The sequence below is a fragment of the Agelaius tricolor genome, unplaced genomic scaffold (genome assembly GCF_023055355.1).
Source record: "Agelaius tricolor isolate 1412-34295 unplaced genomic scaffold, bAgeTri1.0.p SCAF_12, whole genome shotgun sequence".
In the NCBI taxonomy this organism is placed as follows: domain Eukaryota; kingdom Metazoa; phylum Chordata; class Aves; order Passeriformes; family Icteridae; genus Agelaius; species Agelaius tricolor.
This window is the reverse complement of record NW_027269272.1, coordinates 7,095,752-7,120,950: the sequence shown is the minus strand read 5'-3', so window position 1 is coordinate 7,120,950 and position 25,199 is coordinate 7,095,752. Positions and strand designations below refer to the sequence as shown.

Here is a 25,199-nt window from a genome sequence, read left to right as displayed (position 1 = left end):
AGAGGCAAAAGGGCATTGTTTGGATAGTTGAAGTTCTGCCCAATAGAAGAGTAGAAGGGGAGACAGAATGGTCAAGAATTGCAGGTTACATGTTAAAAAACACGGTGAAGAGCCCAAAAAATACTTTTAGGAGCAACTTGCTAGAAGTACGAAAACTAGGAAATTCTTTTTCAAATACCTGAGAAGAAGGAAGCACGCCAGAGATTCTGGCAGTAAAACAAGCCAAGATTAAAGGGATTGTTCAGACTATCCAACAGAAATAATAATAATTATTTTTGGTTTGTTTTATCTGAATCCAGTGCAAAGGAACTTAAAAAGATTTTCAAGCTAAAAAGCCTGTTTTTCCTGGGCTTTTACTTGAATGTTTACTGGAGGTAAGGTCCTGTTTCACCCCCAAAGAGTAGAAGATTAAGTTACAGAACAAATCCTTCAGGACCAAACTGTTTTCACCTCAGTGTTACAAGGTTCTTCAGAGATAACTTGCTTAAATTTAAAGTCTCTTGCTAAAAACTTCTATGGCAGGTGGCTAGTGCAATGTCAGTTTTCAAAGGCAGACATTAAGGGACCTAAGAAAACGTTAAACCTGTAAATCCAATAAGAATTATGAAGCAATATGCCAAAAAGTCCACCAACCCAACCTACAAAACCCAGTATTAGCAAACACATAAACAGGACATACTGGGGAGCACTTGGCAGAGATTTTGTATCGAGATTCCTGCCATGCACATCTAGTGCCTTTATTTAGTGAAGTCAAAGATATAAAATGGAGATCCTGTTCATATAAAATCTCAGATTTCCAGAGGCCATTGAGAATGTTCCTGATTAGGAGCTCTTGAAACTAAGTTGTCATTAGATTAAAAGGAATTCACCTCACAGAGCTCAGAGAGAAATGTAATTCAAGTGGATGTTAAGATGCACTGGGGAAAACCAAACCCCAAGAATACATGTCTGTTCACAAAAGGAACAAGTTCACAATACCCCTGCAAAAACATCAGCTCCATTTTCAATAGTGGCCAAAGAGTCAAAAGGTCCTGGACACACAAATGGAGAAGGAATCTCCCTAGGAATACAAAATGAAAGGAGCTGCTGGTCTCTCTGTAGGTCCCCAAGACACAAATTGCTGGAAGACTATGCCAGGAAAATATCACTGTATGCTTACAGTATTATTACTGTTCCCTACATATTTGTCACTGCCTGCTTTTGGAAGCAGGATACTAGACTAGTTCTGACAGTCATTCATACAGTCCAGTATTGTTAGAATTGTCAAACTAGAGATTGTCACAAGGATGCATCAGAAACTGAAAATTCTCCAGGCAGTTTCTCAAGAAGTCCCCTCAATGCAAATCAGTGAAAGAGAAGCAAGTATTTGAAGCCAAATCCAGGTACAAGAGGACTTTAAACCATGAGAAAACAGTCTCCTGATATTCAATTTTTCCATATTTAGTCAAATAGTAATTTGTGCTTGGTTTTGGTAAACAGAAGTGGGGAATAATACCCAGTTCCATTATCAATTTGTAGGGAACCACCCAAGGTCAAAGTCAGCTGATGTGTTTACATCAGAGGGGTAACTCAGGTGTGTAAGAGGCACATTCTTGTTGTATGTAGGGTAGGATAATCCTTAAACCCAAATTAAACTGGAGTACATGCAGAGTTGAACCAGTATTTCTGCATTAGCAGTTTGGCTCAGAATCAGCTCAACTATTTAGTGCTAATCCCAGATCATCTCTGTTTGCTCTGGGCTGTTCCAAAGTGAGAGTCCTGTTCTGACAAAGCTCCCGCACTCCTGGAAGCACAGGTTTAGACCAGACTCACTACCCACATCAGAGATGAGCTGGGCACTCAGCAAAGGAGCAGATCTCCTCCAAAACTGGATTTATAGATGCCAAGGCCAGCAGAGACTGCTGTGATTACATCAGACATGCTGTACAATGTGAGATTGTCTCAGCAAGATATTCTATCAATTCCATATTTTAACCAACTATCAAGTACTTGTATCGCATTGTTAAAGGGAGAACTTCATATTCTTTGTTTGATACAGTGAAATAATCAGTCTGTACTGGTTTCTCAAAAAAAGCCTGTCAGAACACCTCAGAGTGAAGATGAAGTGTGTGTCAGGGGGTCACTACAAAGGACCTGTTGAAAGATGTAGTTGTAGTCTTACACCTTCAGAATAAGGAAAAGCACCACAGGGATTAACCATCTCTCTGTCATCAGGCACAAGACTTCTCACTACAGGACACCAGAAATGCTCTACTCAAGAAAGAGGTGCACAGAGGACATATGGATCTAAGAAGTCACCCTTAGGAAGTCACAGTAATTTGTCCAGATTAGGAACAAGGCAGTTCAGGAAACAAGTAAAGCCAGTGTTTTCCAGCAGCTCTTCTGTCCCACTTACAGGTAAGCCCCAAAAGAGAAGGGCCAGAATATCCCTGCTTAAGTCCTAACAGTAAAACAAAGCAGTAAGCTATTTTTTTCTGGTTTTGTTTTTGAATGAGGGGCTCCCTGTGTGAGTTTCTGTAGCCCTTCTCAACCTCACAGCTGAGAGAGCAGTAGGAAAGAGCATGATGCTCCTGGAAGTAAAAGTGAACAGCCAGCTCAATTCTGCCAATTCATTTATGCAAATGCAGAACTTGCCCACACGCCCCTCCCAAAGCTGAGCTGGCAAACAGGTGTAAGAGCTACAGCCCGAGTAGAGTGGAACTGCACTGGACTGACAGAGGGCACAGGATCCTCCTGGCACATGGAAACCAACAAGAACCCCCAGCCTAAACAAGCAACAGCTGTCTTTGGACTTACAGCTCTATATCCAGAGAGGAACTTTAATTTTTTTGTTTAGCAACATCAGAAAAACATGAACAGCTTCAGTGAGGAGCTGGACTGCTGTGAGCTCCATCAATGCCCTCCTTCTATGCTTCTGACATGCATATTGGGAATCTGTGTTGTGACACTTTTGAAAGGTAAGCTAAACAGGTTTTTTTCATTAGCTGCAATATAAAGTTCACTCACATGGTTCATGTAAGTACAACTATAAGGCAAAGATAACTGAAAATAGGATTTGAGCTCACCTTCTGTGAACTTCAGAGATGCACAGATGTACCTCAACTTCTGCTTATACAGTTTAATAACAAGAGGAGGAATTTGATTACCAAAGATCTAATATGATATGCACAATATACTTGATGCTGATTCACATAGAACAATTATGAGGCCAGACATGCTCACACAGCTGGAGAAAAGCTATTGCAGCTACCCCCACTAGCCTGGTTCAAATTGGGGAAGGGCTGGGAGAACTGAAAGAGAAAGCTGTACTGAACAATAACTGCTGGAGGAGATGCCCTACAAATTCATCCTATGAAAATTCCCTTCAAATATATGTCCCAAATGAAGTAAATGAATTGGGGGGACTGGCTTGTGGAGAATAAGCAAACCCCTTAACAATAGTGACATAGTGGGTGGGGTTTGTACTGAGATCCCAAGGACCTTAAAATTGTTGGGGAATATTCCTTCTCAGGTCCTTGGGAATCCAAACCACAAACAGATTCCTGTTTATTTGCTGGGTGTTTCTGAAAGCAGTAGATAGTTAAAAAATACCAAAGAACACCAAACAAACAAAACCCCACACACAGTTACAAAGAACTGGTGGGTCTAACAGGCACTGCTATAAAACTGTACAGCATTGAATATTCCAATGTCCAATAACAGATATGTTCTGGCTTAGAACAAGGAGAACAAGGAATTCCTCCTACCAGTAAAGACACAAACTGTACTGCACTATTCCAGGTCTCAAGAATGATAATGGAGATGCCTTTTTTGTTTTGTTTCATTCCCTCAAAAAAAAAAAAAAAAAAAAAAAAAAAAAAAAAAAAAAAAAAAGCTGCTTGCAAAAAACAGACCCAAATAAAAAAGCAGAAATCAGAAATTGGCTTTGTCATATGTGGAGGCGAACTTGAATGAAAGGGCCATTGATTGCAACCACTCCTATAATCAATAAAAAAATAAAAAACGGGGTCCCTGGTGTTGTGGGTGTGAACCTGTCAAAACAAAACCAGCAATTCTCAGAGAGGGATGTTGGTAAGAGATTAGTAAGCAACTGGAATATGTTTCTAAAAAGTGTAGCCACTCTGGAATAACATAAAAGAATACTTTTGAACACTAAGGAGAAAATTTGTTATAGTGGTGAAGTCTATGGTTTGTTCATGAATATAAAAGGGAGGCAAAGACAATGGACTGAGAGTATCAGTATGCTCTGCTTTGCCAGGATTCCAAAGGCATGGCATGGTTGGACACCCCCTGGAACATTTGGGACTTACAAAACTAAAAGGACAATCCTATGAGACAAATTCAAGGCAAATTAAAAAGGCCCAAACAAGGGAATTGGTGCAGCTGGTACTGCAGGAGCAGTCTCTGCAGCTGTGTCTTGTTGGGATGATAACAAGGGTGAGCAGGTAGCCAGGGGTCACTTTACAAAGCTGTGACCAAAGCCATCCCGAGCTCCTCTGACTGCTCTCTGGCCAAAGTCAGTCTGTGTCTTTCTTAGAGGCTCTGGGGGGATGCTTCTTGTTCCCTTCTTCTGCAGTTATCACCTGTTTGTTGTGTTAATTCATTAACATCATCAGCATCAGCCCAGAAAACGCTGTGTTGTTGGAACTGTTACACTCCCTCTGGTCTTACCCTGCCTTTCCTTATGACACTCAAAATGCAGTGACACAGAAGGAAGCCTACATCAAATCAAACAAGCAATTAGAAACAAGCTTGCCATTGGCAGCCTGCTGAGGGAAAAACCAAACTCCCTAACAAAACAACAACAAAACTCCACCATTTTATTCACATCCAAGTTTTCAGAGGCAGTGTATATGCTGACCTGTATTTTTTTCCTGCTCAGTTGATACCTTTCCCTTAAAGAGGCAGTGCTGCAGTTATCAGACACTTTAGGATGCACCACTTCCACAGCAGAGCTAGCTGAACACCTCATGTTCTTTATTATGCATTTACAAAGGACTGTTCACTGAGATCTAAATGTTTATCCTGTTCAAGTAGGGAAGAAACAAAAACTATCACCCAAGGACCTGGGCCATTAACACAGGTATCTGTGTTTGCAGAGTTAATAAGCAGTATTCTAACCTAATTTCAACAAGGAGTCTCATTTTTCCCAAACACAGAGTATTGAGAGGAACTGGAAAATGAAATAACATTCCTATTCCACCCTTGTTTTCCAGTGAAAGGGGATTTACTCAATGGTTTATTGAGTGTTTCAGTGCTTGTTCAAAGTTAAACACTACCACTGGCCAGGTCTGGTCCCACAAGGCTGTTAGCATGAGGGAGCAGCAAAGGTGGCCACTGCAGGGGAAAGCTGAGCCAGGGAGGTAGGAGCAAGGCAGGCAGGGCAGGGGTAGCAACTACAAGAGGGAGTCCCACGGTACCTGAGTGAGGAGAGCAGAGCAGGGTGAGCCCCTGAGGAGCAGCCATCTGCAGCAAGAAGCAGGTCCAAGGGCAAAGCAGGCAGCCAGCAGGGCAGACACAGGGTCAGGGAGCAGCAAAAGGGCAGCTCTCACACTTGAAAGGAGCTCCTAAGGCACAGCACAGAAGGCTCAAGTGGAGCTTTTCCCCACCTGGCTGATTCTCAGCACCTGATGGGGGTCACACAGGTGCAGCACATTAGGGCTGAGCCAAGCCCTGGGGCAGGGAGGCTGCAGAGCTGGGGAGGGCACTCAACCCCTCACAGTTACTGTCACCACCCCACTTGCCACAGTGGTCACAAACAGCTGAGGCCCTAACCCACCCTCCTGAGACAGCAGGATTCCTCCTGCAGGATGGTGATGCTGACAGACTGGAACAAATGACCAACAGAGGCAAGAAAAATTATATCAGCTGCTTGGACTGCACTATTAGAAATGAACTCAAGGGTCTGGACAGAAAAAAAGTGAAACTCAGCAGATCAACCAGCAATAATGGGGCAAAGCACTATGGCCTTCCTCTGGTTTGAAAGGTATGACCTAGTCAGTTTTGCTACTCTTGCAGTTTCATATTCTATTATTACCATAATTTTCAAGAGTAATAATTCTTTGTAGTTCTAGAGAGTTTGTATTATCTGTCTTGCTAGGATTGCAATTGTTCTTAGGTGGAATCCAGAGCTACTCATTTAGCTCCATCAGTGAGTGACAGAATAGTGCAGGTTAATGCTGTGGATGGGGATATTGAGGTTTGGCCTGGAACCCTACTGCTGAATCCCAGGCTGTGGATGATACCTCAAAGGAGTGTATCCCAGAAATTAGACGAGACTGGTAAAACTCTGGCTGTTGGGTGGCAACTAAATTCCTTGCCTTAGAGCCAGAGCAGCCAGAGAGGGAGCTGGAAGGGGTTGGGAGTGTTCAGGACAGACACAGTGTGCTCAGAGTTTGGCAGAGGATGTGATACAGGGAGGTGTGTATGAGGATGTGGACATGGTGGGAATTTTCTGGATGCTATTTCAGTCTGTTGGCTTGGTTCAGCACAGAAGGTGTTCCTGGCAGTAAATTGAAGAGGGAATTGGGCATTTTACAAGCAATGTAACAGCAGGTTGGTGCTGAGAACGAAGATGCTGTGCCTTGGAGTGAAGTCAGGTTGGGGATTCAATGTGTGCAAGGAATTACAGTCCAGAGATGGCTACTGAGTGTTTGCTGGGAGGCAGAAGGGCTTTGTAGGTCTGTGTGGTAACATGGAGATGCACCCACACGGGCTGTACCTGGGAACAGGTACTTGGAACAGTGCCAAGTGGGGAATGAGCTGCTTGGTGAGGACCTCAAGTGCTAAATGAGTATTTGGAGTCAAGACCCAAATTCCTGTATTTTGTGTGTACACTCATTATGTGTTGGGCTGGAAAGAGTGGGGGGGATTCAGGAAGCGAACAAGGAACTAAAAGATACAGGTGGAACTCCTTGATTAGTTTCACATGAGCAACTCTAAGTGAACACAGAGGGCAATGTGGGAAAAAGGAGAAGCTCTGTCAGGCAGTTCCCCAAAACACCAAACACAAAAGCAGGGAGAGGGCTGCCCGATGGTGCTGGCAGTGTTGCAACACAGGATCTGGAAGTCTGTGGAATGGCCTTGGTAATTACGCACGAAATAAAACAAGTTCCCTCCATAAACGTCCTGCCTGTGCCTATATCTTGGTCATACCTGCCCTCAGCCTGTGCATCCACTGCTGTGCTATACAGGGGGTCTCCAGCAGGAACGTTTGTGACAGACTTCTGTCCACAGAGCCGTGTGTGGGAGGCTGGCGATGTCCTGAGGGGTTTGTGCGCTCGGCAGCTCCCGCGCCACCTCTCCCCAGAGCTGCCAGGCCCCACAGCTCCCCGGCCTCGCTCCGTGCCGGCGGAGGGGCCGGTGCGTCAGCCGGGAGCCCGAGGTATTGACAGGCCTGGCCGCAGGTTCCAGCACGGCCTGAGAGCAGAGGCGGGGCCGCTTCCTCGGCCCGAGCGGAGGCGCTCGCCATGACAGGGGCGGGACGCGGCGTCCGCGCGCGGCCGCCGTGAGGGGGAAAGCCGAGACACGGTGGGGCGGGGGCGCGTGAGGCGGCGCGCGCGGCCGCGGCTCCGTGCCAAGCCCCGAGCGCCGGGAGCTCGCGGGGCCCATGGCGGGCGCTGAGGCGGCGCGCGCCCCTCCCGCCCTCTTGCGCGCGGCCCCCGCTGCCGGCTCGGGCGCCGCTAGAGGGCGCTGGCGCCCCCCCGCCCCGCTGCGGGCGCGCATGCGCGGCGCGGGCGGCGGCGATGGCCCCGCAGTGACGGCCGGATCTAACGGCGCCACCGCGGAGCGCGCGCGGCCCGCCCGGCCCTGCCCGCGCGCCCACCGGCCCCGCGCAGGAGGCGGCGCCGCCGCCGCGGTGATGCGGCCGCGGTGAACCCCGGGTGCCTCCGCCGCCCTCCCGCCGCATCGGGCAGCGCGGCCCCGCCGCCGCCCCGCGCCCGTTCGCGGATCCTGCCTGCGGCCGCCGCCATGCCGGGCCGCCGCTGAGGGAGGCGCCGACAGCAGCAGGGGCCCCGCGGCGGGGCGGGTATGGCCCGCAGGGACCTGCAGTAGCGCCGCCGCCGCTGCCGCCCGGGCCGAGCCGCCGCTCGGAGCGAGGCCTCCCCCGCGGGAGGCGGAGGAGGAGCCGGCGCGGCCCCCTCTGGCAGGGCCGCCGCGGCCTCCGCGCTGCCGCCGCCGCTGCCGCGCGGCTCCAGGTGGCCCCGGACCAAGGTGACACCCGGCCGGCCCCCGCCCCGGGGCCACCTGCCCCCGCGGCCCGCGCAGACCTTCTTCGCACCGCGCAGCCGGCGGCGAGCGAGCGGCGGCGATGAACCCGGTGAATGCCACTGCTCTCTACGTGTCCGCGAGCCGCCTGGTGCTCAACTACGACCCGGCGGACCCCCAGTCCTTTTCCGAGATTAACAAGCTCCTGCCCTACTTCAGGCAGTCCCTCTCCTGCTGCGTGTGCGGTGAGGATCTTTCTTTTGTTCCTGCACAATGAGCCTCCCCGGGGCTCCCGCACGGCCCTGGGCCCGCACCGGGGCTGCCTCGGCCTCGCCTCGCCCGGCCCGCTCCGGGGCAGCTCCCGGCAAAGTTTGCCGGGCCCGGAGTCCCCGGTGCCGCGGCCGCCGGGGGGGCGGCTCGGCGCTCGGGAGCGGCGGAGTGGGAACTGCCCGGGCTGAACCCGCCCCCGGCGCGGGGCAGCCGCGGGCAGGGCCGGTCACAAGGGCAGGGAGGCGGCAGGGGCTGTGGCTCGGCAGCCGCGCACGCTGCCAAGGCGGTGGCGGCGCGGAGAGAGTGTTTGCCTCGAAATGCAGCGCTTTATTATGGTCACTGTTTCACCGAGGGTACGGCGGTCGTCAGTGGTTATTGGAATACCCCGGTGTAGTGGAGTTAATCGCTTTAAAAAAGCGATGACTAAGAGCGAGCGTGGTAAAAGATGCCCCAAACGAAATACAGACCGTAGAGGCAGGGGAAGAGGAACTTCGTAATTTTTCCCCCCTCCTTGAAATGTAAACAATAAGTAATTCCGATTGAAAGCCAGGAACAATCATTGATTTTGGGTTTTTTGTGCCTAGTAGATAAATGTTCTGTAACGACGATTACCATTAAAAGCAAACAGGCTGGAAGTGTGCTGGGCTTTCCCCACTCCTGTCCCCCAGAAAAGAGCGTTCAGTGTGCTGTGGGCAATGGCAGTGTCCGGAATTTCGGTGTTACAGGCTGGGGAATACTGGGAAGGAATTGCATTCTGCTGTGTTTACGGAGTGGGGGCATGTGTCCGTTCCTGGGAGGAAGCTCTGGAATAAACTGTTAGGTTTCCTTGAACTTCCCTTTGAAGCCTTGGTCAGTGTCGGGAGGGAGCTCTGACCTTTTTAGACCTCTTGGTTGGTAAATTTTTTTAAATCTCCTTTTTTCCCTCTGGTAGTTTTAAGTCCTGCCCTGTTTGTGTTTGTATTTTCCTGACAGAGTAGTTTTATGTTCGCTGTGTTTGTCGATACCGATGTGTGTGTTACACTGGATTTGAATTGAATTACTGGGGTTTAGAAAGTTAAATATTTTATTTATTTACAGGATCAGGATTTAACTGTTGAGACGGCTAAAGTAGCGTTAGATGCTTCCTATCCTCTCGCTATTGGCTCCTCCCACTTAAAGTCTTTGAAAATAGAGATCTCTTTGCACTGGGAAAGAGGGAGCCCGTTCCCAGGATCTCTGCCTCGTCATTTCCTGAAGTAATTTGTCTTAAGGATTTTTCCTCCTGGAATCCCGATTCTAGTGTTGATGCATCTCTGCTTCTAATTTTTTATCACCTTAGGCCCGATTGATTCCAACTCCATTTGTGCTTTCTTCCCATAAATTCCTCCTGCTTTTGGTCAGTCACCAGACTGCTTTTGCCAAAAAATATGCAAATATCGTTCTGATTTTATTTAATAAGATATTTGCATTGCTGTGCTCTCTCCACTTTAAGCCTGGTCTTCTGAAATATGTTCTTTGTTCTCCTTGCCTTGCCTTCTTCCCTTCTTGGCCTTTTGCAATCTTAGTTTTACACTCTGTGCTGTTGAAATTGTCTATCTTTAATTTGTCCCTGCCCAAATTCCTGAGCTTTTCCCTCCCTTCTTCAGCTTTTCTTGCTTGGTTTTTCTGTCACTCTCAGTTTTGTACACCAAACCAGGTTTTTAGTTTGTTTTCTTCTATTTCCTTGTGCCTTCATGGATGTTCCTATTTAAAAACTACCTCTTGATGGTTCTGCTTTCTCTCTTGACCCTTTATGTTTTTTGAATATTAGGGTTATTCCTTTGGTGTATATATTTTTTTTCCCACTGTGGCCAGCTTTCAGATAACTGTAGCTGCTGTTTATTTGAAATGTTTTGCTTACAGCTGATTAACCAGTCTTATCTGTGCCTCCTGGACTCCTGTTTGTGGTGTGTCAGTATCCAGGGGCCTCAGTAAATTCCACACTCTCTGTGAAGCCATGCAGTAAAACAGAGTTACTCAGGTGTCTCTACAGGGCCCGAGGTGGCCATGGGGGAGTGGGCCTGCCCCACACAGATCTGCTCACTCTGCTATTCCCAGTGTCACAAATGTGCAGTTCTGACTGGTAAAGGCCAGTCCATCTTTCTCTTATTTGCTTTTTGTGTTCCTTTTCTCTTAGTGCTAAGAGCTGTTACACCTTTTACACCTTCTGAATATTTAAGGTCATTAAACCCTGTACAACCATCAGCCATTTAGCTTTGGTCTTTTAAAAGATAGAAGTCTAATTACTGAAGTAAAGGCTACATTGAGAGATCATGACAGTGAGCACTGTGACCACTCAGAACTCTGCCAGAATCCCAGAATATTCTGAGTTGGAAGGGACCCACAAGGGCCATGGCATGTAGGGAATGGCCTATGGAGGGGCTGAGCACAGAACCTTGCTGCTCTCAGCTCTGACCAGCTGAGCTAACTGGGCACTGTGGGTTTGGGTTGGCTTTTTTGTTTTAATACTTGAAAGTTTTTCTGATGCTCACTTCTTGCTGCCCTGTTTGTCTCTTTAGACCCTGAGACCCAAATAGCTGGCTCTGGGTCCATGGACATGGAACTGGGAGTGTCTGGTGCTCTCCTTGCACAGATCTTTGTAAAGTGCTGAGTGCTTTGTTGGAGAAATGCTGCAGGAAGTATCACTAGTGGTTAAAGTCTCAAGTGCTGGACTTCTAGGAATTCCCTTGGGAAGTTACTCCACAAATTAGTGCTCCTTATGTCATCAGCTTTTTCTCAGTGTGTAATCTCTCTTGAGTGCATTCTGTAATGTTTTGTTATGTTGCAGGTATTAATTCCATGGTCCGGATTGTCCCTTTAATTTTAGGGAGCTGTTTTTAGGAGAAATGAGTGCTAGCTACATAAATCAGCTAACATTGCTGGGCTTCCACTGTGCTCCCAAAGCACGAGGCATAAGCCAGCTCATTTCCTTGTGATCCCATAGTCTTTTACACCAGCTCACATAGCAGGGGGGTGGCAGAAGTTTTTGGACCCACATAATTATGAAGTTCTAATTAAAGCTCTGATTTCAGATTCAGATTGGCACACATGGAGTTGCAGCAGTAGAAAGCCAAAATGTAAATACAGTATGTCAGTGCAAGTCAGCTGAATCAGCTCTGGGTGGATTCAAGGTCTCCCTCTTGCCTCATGATGGGTGATAAGGGTTCAGTTCTGTAGCTGGAACAGCCGTGTGTGTATTTCTAGGATTTCAGTGTGATCATGTGACAGTTTCCTGGACAGTGCTGTAGGTAATACATCATCCTTTTATAGGGACGTATAAGACAATATTTCCTAGAGCTTTTAAAACTTGAAAATAACTACTCCCAAGTGTGCATTAGGCAGAAGGGCTGTGCCTTCTGTGTTTTGAGGATGTGAAATACAAGTTTCAGCCTCTGGAATAAAGTGATTATTATAAAATTGCATGTTAATACACATTTAGTTTAAAAATAGCATAGTGGAATTTATGCAACAAACTTCTATGTTTTAAAGGTGCTGTCCATTGGGATAAACACCTTAGCAGTGCCATTCTCTGGTTCAGATACCATTCAGGTAACTGCAAATCATTGGTCTTTTCAACATTAAAAGCCTTCTCTGAAATTCTCGTAAGAGTTGAAATGCTTATAAGAGATAGGATTGCCAGTCAGATCAGCTTAGCTTTTTATCCTTAGCAAACTTCATTATGGAATCTCTGAAAGATATTTCAAAGGTATGTGAAAGATGGTTATTGCTGTTTGAGAGAGGTCTTGGAAGCTGGCAGGGCTGCAGGACAACGTTTTATGCTTGGCCAGGAACCCATCTGGTGCTGGGAAATACAGGATGAGAATACAGTTCTTGTCTTAAACATCCTGTAATCCCAGTAAGGGGATGTGAGACAACATGTGGCTTTAGGGAGATTAGGGGGGAGGAACAAAGGAACCCATGGCAGCACAGGCTGGTACTCACAGAGCCCCATCCGGTGCTCTGAGGCAGTTCTTGATGATTTTAGCCAGGGGTTGAAGGATCAGTGCTGCAGCAGCATTGTGGAAGCAACTCCCAGGCATGGACAATGGCATGGATTGCCTAAAAAGTAAAATAAAAACTGTTAACTTTTGTTTTTCTATATAAAGAATAGTGTAAGGATGTTATTTCCCTCCTGCTCGTGTGTAAAAGCAGTAGCCTGTTTTGAGAGTTTTGTACTGCCAAAGTTGAATGGAGTGTACAATATAAATACATATTATAATCAATTATACTTGGCACTAGATCTGAAATGTCTCCATAGTTGGTGGTATACAGTTGTGTAAAATTTTCCACTTTGTGCCATTCTGTCCATGTGAAGGCTTCTCCTCCTCTTCCTCTCCTCTCTCTGAGGTAATTCTCCTTTGCTTCTGCAGTTCCTGTGTCCCCCAGGGCCCTTCCCTGGTCAGCAGCTCTTGGGGTGTGGTTCCAGGTCCCAGGCAGAGCTCGGGGCTGTGGGCTGCACTCTGTACTGGGAAATGGTGGGAACTGGGCCTGGACAGTTGGACTGAACTTGCCTCAAAGGGGAGGTACTTGAGTGACACCTAAACAGATGGAAACTTCCTGGAAAATTCAGTTTCCTGTCACAGACATGGAATAAGGGAGATGAAACAAATTCCCATTCTAATAAAACCTAATTATATGGATGATACTGGAGTTTCCATTTGGGATGTGAGCCATGGCTAATTTGAGCTTGGATGATAACAGTGTTAGAGTGAAAAAAACATGAGTTTTTAAAGTTTTGTGATGGAAAAGTTTAGCTTAGGACTTCTTCCTTGTCCCTTCTTCCAAGGTTGAGGAGAGTGAAGGCTGATTCATGATCTGTGCTGCTAGATCAGAGCTACCTTTTATGTTTGAAAATTGATCTGGTTCCGTGGGGTTTTTAGGTATTTTCTCCATTGACATTTTCTTCTTTCCTCTGTTTTCAGTTATGAGAAATACTGTAAACAAAAGTACTGGTAGTTTTTAAAAGTACATTATTTTCCCCATAAAAATGGTCATGAATGGTTGCCAAAACACTTTGAATTTGTGGAGAATGTGAAAAATAATCAGCATCTCTGAAACAAACATCAGAGAGCATGGACCAGGGGACTAAGTACCTATCAAATACCTTCTGCTGCAGGTATTCTGTTTGTGCTTGGTGTGGGGAGCAGTTGTCTATAAAATGTCCAGTCACACATCTCTGTATACACCAATTTTTACTCAAGAACACGTTGGGTGATTTCCTCTTAAAATCTCCCTACTCAACTTCGTTTCCCTTTCCTGTTTTCAAACCCTGTGTGTGACTCCTGGGAGAACTGCTTTGTCAAGGTTGTCTGCATTGTACTGCAGAAGTTTTGATAACAGAAAGTTCTGCCAGTAGAATTTAAATTGGTTTCTAAACTAAAAATACTCCTCTGCCTTAGAGGAAAATTGAGTAGGAAGAGAAGTAGCTGTGGTCCCCTCGGTGGCAGCTGGGTGACAGTGACTTCCAAAGAGAGTTGCAGTGCAGTCTTTGCTGGGATTGGAGAGGAGCTGGGAGGTGATGGATGGCTTTGGTGGTGCCTGAGGATATTGATTAAAGCGATTGTGTTCCCGAGTGTTTAGAGAGGAGTTAATATGTTGCCAGGAGGCATCTTTATTGGGATGGCTGAGCTCTGCCATCCTGGGCAGGGAGCACTCCAGCGCCTTCCTCTGCCTCTGTTTGCTTTGCTACCCAAGATTTACAGTCATGCCTCTCAATGCCGACTGAGCATTCCTGGATGTTGAGTTGGAGCCTTTAGTAAGGGCAGAAACCATTCCCTGGGGCTGGGCAATGGTTGGGAAGTGCTGGCAGTGGAGCCTGTGCTGAGCTCGGGGCTCTGCAGGGAGCACAGGTTTCCCACTCTCCCGGAGGCATTGCCGTGATGGAATTCGGTGTCCGGGTCTCCTGAGCCCGCCCGCGGCTGGCGCCCTCTGCACTGTGGCACTGCTCGCTTCACTCCGAGATTCTCATTGCCAGCATTTCTGGTTGGTGTGCAAAAATTGTTTTCATTGCTTTTTGTTTGCTCTGGAAATGTGATGAACTTGATCTATAACTTCCAAAGGAAGTTCTAACTCTTGTGAGTGTTTGTGCAGCTTAGAAACATGTTATTATTTTATACCCATAGGAGAAATGTTAACTTTGCTATTTGAAACTTCTCAAAATACAGCAATCTTGACTTTTGGAAAACATCATTATGTGAAAATTTTACACTGCATGGTGAAAAAGATTAATTTATCCATCTTCTTAAAGCCTCAAAGTTTGAACTTTATCACCTAGTTTGCTAAAAATACATTTAGAATTTTTCCAGAGATTTTGTAAACACAAGGACTTTCAAACAGAACTATAACTTTGACATAGGACTTAGTAAAAATATTCTGTTGTGTCTTATGTGGGGGGTGAACTCAAGGCAGTCAGTCCTTTCTGCAATTATAATGCAACTTGTTGTAGTTTTTTTCCTTGAACTTTAGCTAAATAGGTTGTCTGTATTTCTCCAAATATGAAGAAAAATAGTCTAACTGTCTTCTGATCATGGTTAATTTGGGTTCCCATGGTGTTCAGGCAAAAACAGTGCAGTTTTTATTTTGTCAGAGAGTTATACAAACATTAATTCATTAGTCACAACTGTCCCTATATGAGGGTAATAATGTCTTTAGCAATTTTTTCATAGTTGTGTGTTCATGGAGGATGTGCAGAAATATTCAGTAGCCAACAAAACGTTTTCTCTGATAAAATTTTGAAATAAGTATTTTTAGTTGATTTGGGGTTTTTTAGTGCTTCTTTTTTTCGTGTCCCTCACATTTCCATTATACCCAGCAAGGAATTTTTAAGTGTTTGTGGATGTCTTGGTCAAATTCTGGTGGTGTGGTTGGGGTGATCTAAGGGCAGGGTGGTGTGTGCAGGAAGAAATCATTTCTCATAGTTCACAGGGAAACTCTCATTGTTTCTCAGAGTTCTGTGCTGGGAATCTTGGGGAACATTTTTTTGTTTCTTCTTTTTGGCTGAATTGAACAATTTCTCTGTACAGAGCCTCGTGTCAAAGCCCATGGAAGGATCACACATCTGTAGTGCTGTTGTTGTGAACTGCCCTTACTCTGTTCCATGTCCTGCAGCTGTGGGTTCAGAGCTGTGCCCCTGGAATGTTGCAGAGATGTGCTTGTGTCTCAGAGCACATTTTGGGAACATGCTTTGGGTGGGACACCTGGGGACAGGGCATCCAGCAGGTTTCACTGAGAGGAGCTGCCCAACATTTTACTACCTGAGACAGCTGCTAGGACAGGGGTGGGACAGACATCAGTCTGGGGAATCTGTCTCCTGACTTTGGTGCAGTTTTGGTGAAATTCATCAAATCCAACATGGTCCAGCCCACCCTGAGTGTAGGTCTGGAATTGGGGTGGGTTAGTGCTTGGGGTCTGTGAGACCTTTCTCTGCTGTCATGTCCATGCACTAATCTCTGTGAGTCAGAGTGTATTCAGTTTTCTTGTTTTCTAGGAAGTACCCGGATCTCCCACCCCTCTAAAACAGATCCCACACATTTGTTGTATTCCTCTGCAGATGGCTGACAGACCTTTTTGCTGCTCATCATATGCCTGCCTGTCTGTCGTCAGATAGTTTTGCAAATAGAGCTTTTAGGGGGTTTATCCAACTCGGGAAACGCTGCTTTTGAGGGTATTTTCTGTTGTGTTTTGCCTTAAAGCCTCGTTGAGCTGCTGCTCATTCTTCAGTGGGCTCCAGCTGATCATTTCCTGGGTGAGAAGATGCTGTGTGGGGTGGCAGGGAGCAGTTCAGGGAAGAGCAGGGGTTTGCCTTCCCACTGGGCTGCAGCCCTGGAGCTGCAGGAGAGGGGTGGCTGAGACAAACCCTGAGCAGTGGTGTCACACTCTGAGATCCAGCTCCTGTCCTTCGGGTGCTCCTCAGCTCTGAAGCTTGGACAAGTTGTTGGAGCTTCCTGGCTGTTGCTGATTATTTCAGTAGAAACAATCAGATGATGTTTAATCCCAAAATGAAAAGACTGACAGTACAGCAGTGCAGCTGTCAAAGCTCCAGCTGTGGCTATGACTTCGGGGTCCTTGGCATGTAGAAGTCTGTGTGTGAAACCTCAGATGGGTAGAGCTTCCTGCTCCTCAGAGCTTGGTAGAGGCTCAGCATTTCTGTTTCTGTAGCTGTGGTTTATAAATAATCTGGTGCTCCCTGTGCTGTTTGATGGGCACAGGTTGGTGGGTGAGCTGCCCTCTCCTGTGTGCCATGGCTGCCCCAGTGCTGGCTGAGCACCAGAGTGCTTCTGGTCATCCCAGTGCAGCCAGGATCAACCTCAGGGATAAATTTGTATTTGTAAAAAGAATTTGACTTATTTTTTTCTATTTTACTTCATGAAATTAAGATTAAATAATGAAATAATTCTTAAGACTTTGGGTTGTTGGAAAAGCCAAGATAATTTTTAGTGATTAATGTTCCAGAAGCATTTCCAAGGACCCTAAATTAGATAGTTGTGTTTAGCCCTTTCCTGCCTTTGCTGAGGATAGTTGAGAATAGCTGGAGGTACCTGTTCAAGCCTTTCTTCACAGTGAATTTCATCCGTTAGGAGAGTATTTGCTAGATACAGACACCTTAACAATTGTTTTGATTCCCAATTCTTCTCCTCCCTTTGGTCTCAGAGACACAATTTGCAGATGCTTCCCCTTGTCCCTGCAGCTGTGAAATAATGCTCATTAAGGACCACAGCAGGAAGTATTCCATGTGTTTTAAGTGACCTCCCTCCAGCCCCCGGGACAGCCTTTCCAGATCAGCTGGGATGTTTGGTAAATAATATATTAAAAGTTTTTCCTCTGTATATACTCCTCATTAATTGTAAGTGCTGATATTAAGGAATGTATTTAGTCAACCTTCCTGAAATCAGGATAGTTAAGAGCTGATGTGGAAGGAAAATCTTGTATTGGAGGCTTTGTATGAACACAGTTTTGCTTTTGGTGTATTGATAAACCCCTTAGAAAAGAGAGTGAGTAAGGACAGAGCAGGGTTCAGTAGCACCAGGCCACACAGGGCTGTGAAACTGAAGGTCTGAAGTGAGTAATTGTGGAAGGGTCTAATGCAGGTGAGTGGCTGCACAATAAAATGAAAAATTACATTTAGCTTAGATAAATACTAAATTATAAGCATGGAAAAATACTAACTTCAGGGCCCACAATATTTATATCTTGGAGATCTATAAAATTTTAAAATTTCTAGAGAGAGGCAGCACTGATGGCCCCCAGGCAGAAGTGAGATCTTGGCCTTGCAAAACCTCGAGGTTCCAAAAAGGCTCAGCTGCTGTTTGTGGGACAGTGCTGCTGACTTAGTGCCCCTCCCTGAGTATTACAAGTACTGAAACTTAATTTTATGGGAAATTAGCATCTCATGGTTGACATTTGTTTTTAAACCTGTCAGTATTAAGACTGAGAAGAGTGATAGTGCCACAGAATCCATACAAGAGAGAAACTTTGAAGAATGAATATTCAATGAGATGAGTTGAAACAGAAAATATTCCCACAGCTCAGGCAATTCCTAATGTCTCTCCAGTGTAGGTTGTCTGGCATTTACTGGGAGTAGAACTTGCTCTGTTCTTCCTGGCAGTGAGAGCATGTGAAGTGTTTTGTCTTGTCAGTCCGTCTGGTTTTTCCCTCAAAGCCTCCAGAAATTTAAATTTTCCTGTATCTTCTTTTAGCATTTGTACTTATTCAGGAGTTACAGCCAAATTTATTTTGGGAGAAATAAAACACACTGTTGGTGATGCCTTTTTTAAAAATCTAATTAAAAGTTAAGGTGGTATCTTGTTATTTGGTGCCATCTCTGAAGTATTTTAGCTCTGCAAAGCATAATAACTCAGTCTTATTGTCCTAAGGAGCCAGGAGAGGCTACTGGTGGATGAGGAGTGCTCCCAGCCACTTTGTGTCATTAATGAATTGGGAATTAATTAATACTGGTGGCTTTTGGCCCTGGGAGCACTGTAGTTCCAAGGCTCTGAAGTGTCTGCACTGGCCAGGGCACAGCTCCTGCTGGTCCTGTTGGACTCAGGATCCAGGGGGCTGGACCATTGCTCTCTGCTGAAGGACAGAACTTCTTTGAGGAGATGGTGGGATTTAAAGTTTTGGTTTTGTTCTCTTCAGGGAACTTTTCTCCTGAAATCAAGTTCCATCTTAGGACCACAATGGCCACCTCTGCCTGTGTTGTTTATATTGTGTCATGTCAAGGGAACTTGGAAAAAAACCCAATAATTTCCCCTGCAGGTTGGACTGTGAGACTTCATGTTCTGTCTGTTGGCTTTAAACCTTCCCAGCTTGATGTGAGGAGTGTTTGTCTTCTCCTGGTGGGGCCTTGTTACACTGTGACACAGGGCAGGGCTCATTCTGTGCCACCTGCCAGATTGCTGAACAACTGGATTTCTCTCCATTTGTTAAAAATTACTGTGTAATGCCAACCTGAGCACTGACTCTTGTGATTTGTTGCTCAAAACCCAGTTTACATCAAGCCACACCCACTGAATGATGGCTCAGGTGCTGGGAGCCGCCCCTTCCCAAAGAGAGATCAGGGAATGCAGGGAAAAGGGATCAGAGAAGTGAGCAATGAGAGAAATTATCTTTGATATTTTGGGGTTTTTATCCCAGTCTGATTTGATACATGCACTTTGCTTCCTCTTCCCAAGTTGTTTAATTTTATTCACTTGTTGCAGCAGATTGTTTTCACTTTGGAAAAGCTGGGTGGGAATTCCCTGATGGCTGTAACTCATCCAGCAGAGGCTCCTTACGAGAGAAAGATCTGATCAGAGCTGAGAATGTGCTGCTGGGAGGGGAGGGAGCCCTGTTGCTGGGGATGACTATAGATACTCTGCAATTTAATTTAGGAGATGGAATATCTTTCTGGCCTAGAGCTGCCTGGAAATAGCAAAGCAATGCTGTCACTTTCTGGATATAGGAACTAGTTGGATTGTTTCTATACAGAATTTAGTTTCACTTGTTCTTTCATATTTTATCTTTAGGTAATATTTGAGTTGTTCTTAAGGAAAACCAAAACCATTCTTCCAGGTTTTTACAGTTTTGGGGATCTGCAGACAAAACCTTCCAGACCGTCAGTGCTGGGGGCCTGAAACTTTCTGGGCTGTCAGGGGTGTATGGATTCCTTTAGTAGCTGATTTTTATTATTTTTTCATTCTAAACAGTAAAATATTGAGAAAAAAATTCTTTACTCTGATGGCTTCACAAAATGCTAAATGAAAAATAACAAGGTCTGCTGTGTCTTCTTCTGTTTAGAGGTAGATATTTAATAATTTTTACATTCTTTTCAGAGTTTTCCCTCTCTCTGCTCTGTTCCCATTTGTTTTTACTAATTCCATTAAAATCTTTGCAGTAAGTTATCATGGAAGTTTATTATTTCACTTTTGGTAAATTCATAGAAACTTTGTGTGTTCTGTAAGTTTCCTTGGACAAAGCTGAAGGGGAGAAGGTGATCATTAGTGTTGTAGTTGAGAATGTTTCTAAAGGCTGAAGCACTCAAGTTGTGGTGTGATGGTTTTCTTCTAATTTTATCTAATGTTTTAAAACCAGGTTGGCAGCTGTGGGAATTTGTACGGGCAGTTGTTTGGGTGGGATGTTTTCTTGTGAATAACTCAACTTTTTGAGTAACTTTTTTTGATAGTACAAGAAAGTTCATCCAGTAATGTCTCGGAAACCTGCCTTAAGTCCATTGTAATCTTCCTTTTCCTTTTTCTCATAGGAAATTTGCTACAAGACCCTATTGCTCCTACCAACTCCAATTGTCAGCATTATGTCTGCAAAACGTGCAAAGGCAAGAAGATGATGATGAAGCCCTCGTGTAGCTGGTGCAAGGACTACGAGCAGTTTGAGGAGAACAAGCAGCTGAGCATCCTGGTGAACTGCTACAAGAAGCTGTGCGAGTACATCACGCAGACGCCGCTGGCGCGGGACATCATCCAGGCCGTGGATTGCTCTGCAGACCTGCTGGCTCTGCTCAAGGATGGGGCGCCACTGCACGAGGACACCGAGAAGTCCTCGGATGCAGCCCTGGCTCTGTGTCTGACGCACTCCCCAGTCCCTTCCACGTCGGAGCTGGCGACGGACGCGCCCGGGGGGTTCACGGCGCTGCCCGAGAGCGCCCCCAGCCTGGACCTGCGGGGCTCTGTCATCAACGGGCTGCCCCCCTGCAACGGGCTGGCGGTGGAGAAGCTGGGCGTCAGCATCCCCTCTCCCGAGCACGCCAGCGCCATCGACGTGTGCAGCACCGGGGATTACATCAAAACCGAGGACATCCCCGGCGGCCTGCAGCCCGTGTGTGACACCGTGGCCACCAGCGACCTGTGCCCCGCGGGCATCGACATCTGCGGCTTCAGCGAGGACATCAAGCCGGGCGGGTCGCTGCTGCTCAGCGTCGAGGAGGTGCTGCGCAGCCTGGAGACCGTGTCCAGCGGCGAGGTGTGCGACTCCAACCTGCAGCCCGCCTTGGAGGCCAACATGGCCAACGGCCCCTTCCTGCAGCTCTCCCCCCCTCCCCTCAGCCATAACATTTTCATGGCCACAGATGCTTCTCCTCACGGGCTCTCCTGCACGGCAGCCACGCCCAAGGTGGTGAAGCTGAACAGGAAGCGCTCTCGCTCCGAAAGCGACAGCGAGAAGGTTCAGCCTCTGCCCATCTCCAGCATCATCTGCGGCCCCACGCTCGGAGCGTCGGCTCCCGTGACGGTCAAACAGGAAAATAAAATGTCTTTGCAGCCTATTGCGACTGTACCCAATGGAGGAACTACTCCCAAAATCAGTAAAACTGTGCTCCTGTCTAACAAAAGCGTGAAAAAGAACTTAGAACACGCCCCTAAGAAATCCCACCCAAAAGCCAAACCGGGGGTGCTGAAAACAAAAGACAAGGCAAAGGAGAAAGTTCCCAGCAGTAACGTTATGCCAGGAAGCCCAACGAAAACTGTGTATAAAAAGCCACAAGAAAAGAAAGGGTGTAAATGTGGTCGTGCCACCCAAAATCCAAGTGTTCTTACATGCCGTGGCCAACGCTGCCCTTGCTACTCTAACCGCAAAGCCTGCCTTGACTGCATATGCCGTGGCTGCCAAAACTCCTACATGGCTAACGGGGAGAAGAAGCTGGAGGCCTTTGCAGTGCCAGAAAAGGCCTTGGAGCAGACTCGGCTTACTTTGGGCATTAATGTGACAAGCATTGCCGTGCGCAATGCCAGCACAAGCACCAGTGTAATCAATGTGACAGGGTCACCAGTAACGACGTTTTTAGCTGCCAGTACACACGATGAGAAAAGTTTGGATGAAGCTATAGACATGAGATATGACTGTTAAACCTTTCTTTCTTTTCCCTGCCATCCGTAGGGGAACTGCTACAGGTTTAAGGCAGCTATGGTTCTGTTTAACTTGCTGGAGCTCCTGCGTTTAGATCACTTGTATCAAGTGTTTTTCATTGCTATGTTCTGTGTATTAGTGTCTGGGAAATAGTTGCAGATAATGGAGGAGTTACCCTAAAACTGTTTTTAGTTCTTACAGCACCTCATAGTTTGAGATGGATTGCTGATGTAAATGATTTTATCACAAGATCTTTTGACAAGGAATATATTGACCTCATTGTACTTGCTCATGCTTTGTGCTCAGTCAAAGCTTTGGCTTCAGTGTAGCATCCAGATAGTGCATCTCAACTGTGCTAGATGATGGTGTAGAGAAATAATTATTTGATGGGTTACAGTCACCATGAGCAGGAAATGACCTGACATTCCTGTGGGAAAGGCAGCACGAGCTGGGGGATACACTCCAGAAAGGGTAGGTAGTGGTGATTGTGAGAATTGGTTGTGCCCTCTACTGAACAGCATACAGTTAAAAAAGATTAAATAAATATACTGAGCTGGCAGGCCAAAAGGCATCTCAGGCTGCAGGCAAGGTTCAGGAGGGTCGGGTGGATGCAAAGGTTGAGCTCCAGCTTGGATACCCTGTCCTGGTAATGACATCATCATCCTTGGGGTTTGTCTTCCTGACACTTCACGGGTCACATCCCTGTTCAGTTGCCCCTCTCTGCCAGCCCCCTGTGCGTGACAAGTCACTGAGGGGCTGGGCTGGGGCAGAACATCACTGGTAGCCTTCAAAGGCTCGAGTTCTGTTAGCACCATCCTCTCCCTTTCCCAAGTTCCTGCTGTTTCACTGCTGTTGCTTCTAGGGAAGAGAAGGGGTTTTGTGGGTTACAGGAAGTCCTTGGCTGATTTTCCCCCCTCTGGTGCTGATCAGTGCCAGGGCTACAGGGAGATGCTGCAGCACTTATCACCACTGGGGGGGTTTGATCAGGTTTGTAACAGAGCCAGGACCCCTCCCACGGAGGGGAGTTCCCGCTGACAGGCACCTCCCAGCCAGGGCACAGGATCGAGGGCTATCAAAGGTCAAATTTTTGGGGTGTTTGCTAAACAGAATAAGCTATCTATAACTCACTCCACCCTAAACCTATCTCACTTTTTGCTAAAATGTTGAAAGCAGCTTTTGAAGGTCATTGCTTTTCAACCTGGGCCAAAAGGCTCGAAAATAGAAAAATAACACAAAGTTGTTGAGCTTATCTGGAAAAGTGTTACAGTGAAAGTATTCCTCTGAGGAATTCAGCTTTGTGCGAAAATGGTTGATTTCAGCGCAATCCCTAAATAAAAGTGCAGGCACAAGATTCAGTTGTGCCTTCAGGGCTTTGTTGGAAGCCTAAAATGTTGAGATTGCTTTGTGAAAGTAGAAATTCTCCTCTTGGAATGATAGAGCACAACCCAAACATGGGCTGATTCGAACACAAACATTACTGTCTGATTTTAAAGGCCATTCCTGTTTCAGCAGCATGTTAAATAGTGTGTGGATTTTTTAGTTCCTTTCCTGCTTCCATCTCCCCTTTTCCTCAGGCACAGCCCCCGCGGTGCTTTCCGGCCCGGCGCTGGGTGTGCTTTGATTTGGCACAAAGCACGTACAATGACGGTTCCTCACCGAGAAATGAGCAAAACCCTTTGGACACAAATGGCACCTCCTTTTGTTTTGTAGTGTACCATGGTGTCATTTTCTGTGAATGTGGTCAGAGCTTTTTGTTGGTTTTGGTTTGTTTCTCCCCCCGTCTTTTTTGTGGGGTGGGCAGGGTGGGGGGGTTAAAGCCATAGGAAGAAAAATGTGATGTACGTGTCCAGTCTGTACTTTTTTGTTTTTGTTTTGCAAGAAGAGTTGAAAAATATTTTTGATAATGAGTAAATGGTGGAAAATGCTTCTTAGTATTCTTGTCTTTATTTGCCAACCCAAGTACCTAAGATCTGTGTTTTTTAGCCCTCATGAGATTTAACGATGTCCTATTAAAATGTATTTAGTTAAACTTGTATGTGATTTTTGTGTTGACCCAGAGGGATCCTACCAGTCTCTAATTTGGTGGTTTGATCGTGACCTACTAATGTAAATCTGTTTATTAGTCCACTACGTGTAAGCGAAGTAGCGACCCGGAGTCTGGGAGTGGCTGCACAGCACGGGTTGTGTCGGAATGCTTTTGCAGAGCTGTTCAGAGTTTTGCTGAGATTGTTGATGGTACATTTTTAGGACTTTCATGAAATTAAATACAAAGTACCTTTGCTCCAGAAACGTGGGAGTATTTGGAATCTTTACTATCTCACTGCTGCATTCAATGTGGTACCAAAAGTTGGAGAACTTAGGTCAAGAGTGTTTCGGAGCGCCGACAGGAGAGCCCTGATGGTTAATGTAAAACTGCAAATGGTAGATTCAGGTTGTTTCTAAAAACATTTCCTTTTATGCTGCCACATTCTTGAAATGTATATTAAAATTCAAATTGATTTAATAAATGTTAGTTTTCTAATTCTATTTGGCAACTGCTGAAGGCATCAGTGTGGCATATGTTGAACTCACTGTCTAAATATTACTTAGTGTGTTGATGATTAATTCTCTAATTGTTTAAATTAGGGTTGGCTTGGTTTGGTTTCCTTGCCCTCCTGGCTAGTTGTTTGTGAGCTGAGCAGTGGAAAGGATCGTCTTGGTGCTGACAGGAATTCCAGCAGCTCCAGTTGGGAAAGCATTCCTTCCACAGCAGCTTCCTGGTTTGGGGCCTTCCTGCCTTGGCTTGGGCAGAGAGCAGGGTGAGAAGCAGTCCAGCACAGCCCAAGAGGGACTTGTCCCTGCTGCCCATCCCCAGGAGCTGGAGAGTCACTGGTGGGTGCAGCTCAGTGATTATTTGAGCTCCAGCCTGGCCCCAGCTGGGCTGCCCGGAATTCCTGGTGTTCCTCCTGCAAGGCTTTGGATCTGGGGAGCTGTTCTCAGCATTAGCACACAGGGAGCTGCTTGGGCTTTTCTTATAGAGGAAGTGTGTGGTATTGCAGTTTTCTTCCCAATCCCCTTGAAGGCAGGGATTACGTGCCAAACTTTATTAAAACCCTGTAATTTGTAGAGCAGAGTCAAAAAGAAAAAGCAGTTTTTGGTCACGTGTAGTGGTACAAAATCCAGTGCTTCTGACCATCCAGATCTGAACATAGTTCTGAACAAGGAGGAGAAGCCCTCTGTGCTTCCCAGTGGAATGGAAAGGCTCTTCCCAGGTATCACACATTAGGACATGTTAAAAAACGTTCAGACACACAAGTCAATGTGGCCATTGGTGATAGAGCTTAGAGGACAGGGTGGAGCTCTCAAAGGTTGGATTTGGTGATCAT

General features: G+C 46.3%; 1 protein-coding gene across 1 annotated transcript; it reads left to right on the top strand.

Moving 5' to 3' along the window:
- The first annotated feature begins 7,722 nt into the window (after window positions 1-7,722).
- MSL2 (MSL complex subunit 2) lies at window positions 7,723-24,360 on the top strand. Its single transcript, XM_071437369.1, has 2 exons — window positions 7,723-8,453; window positions 20,237-24,360. The coding sequence occupies exons 1-2, from the start codon at window positions 8,312-8,314 to the stop codon at window positions 21,832-21,834; spliced, it is 1,740 nt and encodes a 579-aa protein (XP_071293470.1). The 5' UTR covers window positions 7,723-8,311; the 3' UTR covers window positions 21,835-24,360.
- The last annotated feature ends 839 nt before the right edge of the window (window positions 24,361-25,199 follow it).

Bases quoted from the DNA above. Each gene is read 5' to 3' on its own strand.
- MSL2 (XM_071437369.1), top strand. From the start codon at position 8,312: ATGAACCCGGTGAATGCCACTGCTCTCTACGTGTCCGCGAGCCGCCTG. The intron at 8,454-20,236 runs GTGAGGATCTTT...TTTTTCTCATAG, and splicing joins CCTCTCCTGCTGCGTGTGCG to GAAATTTGCTACAAGACCCT.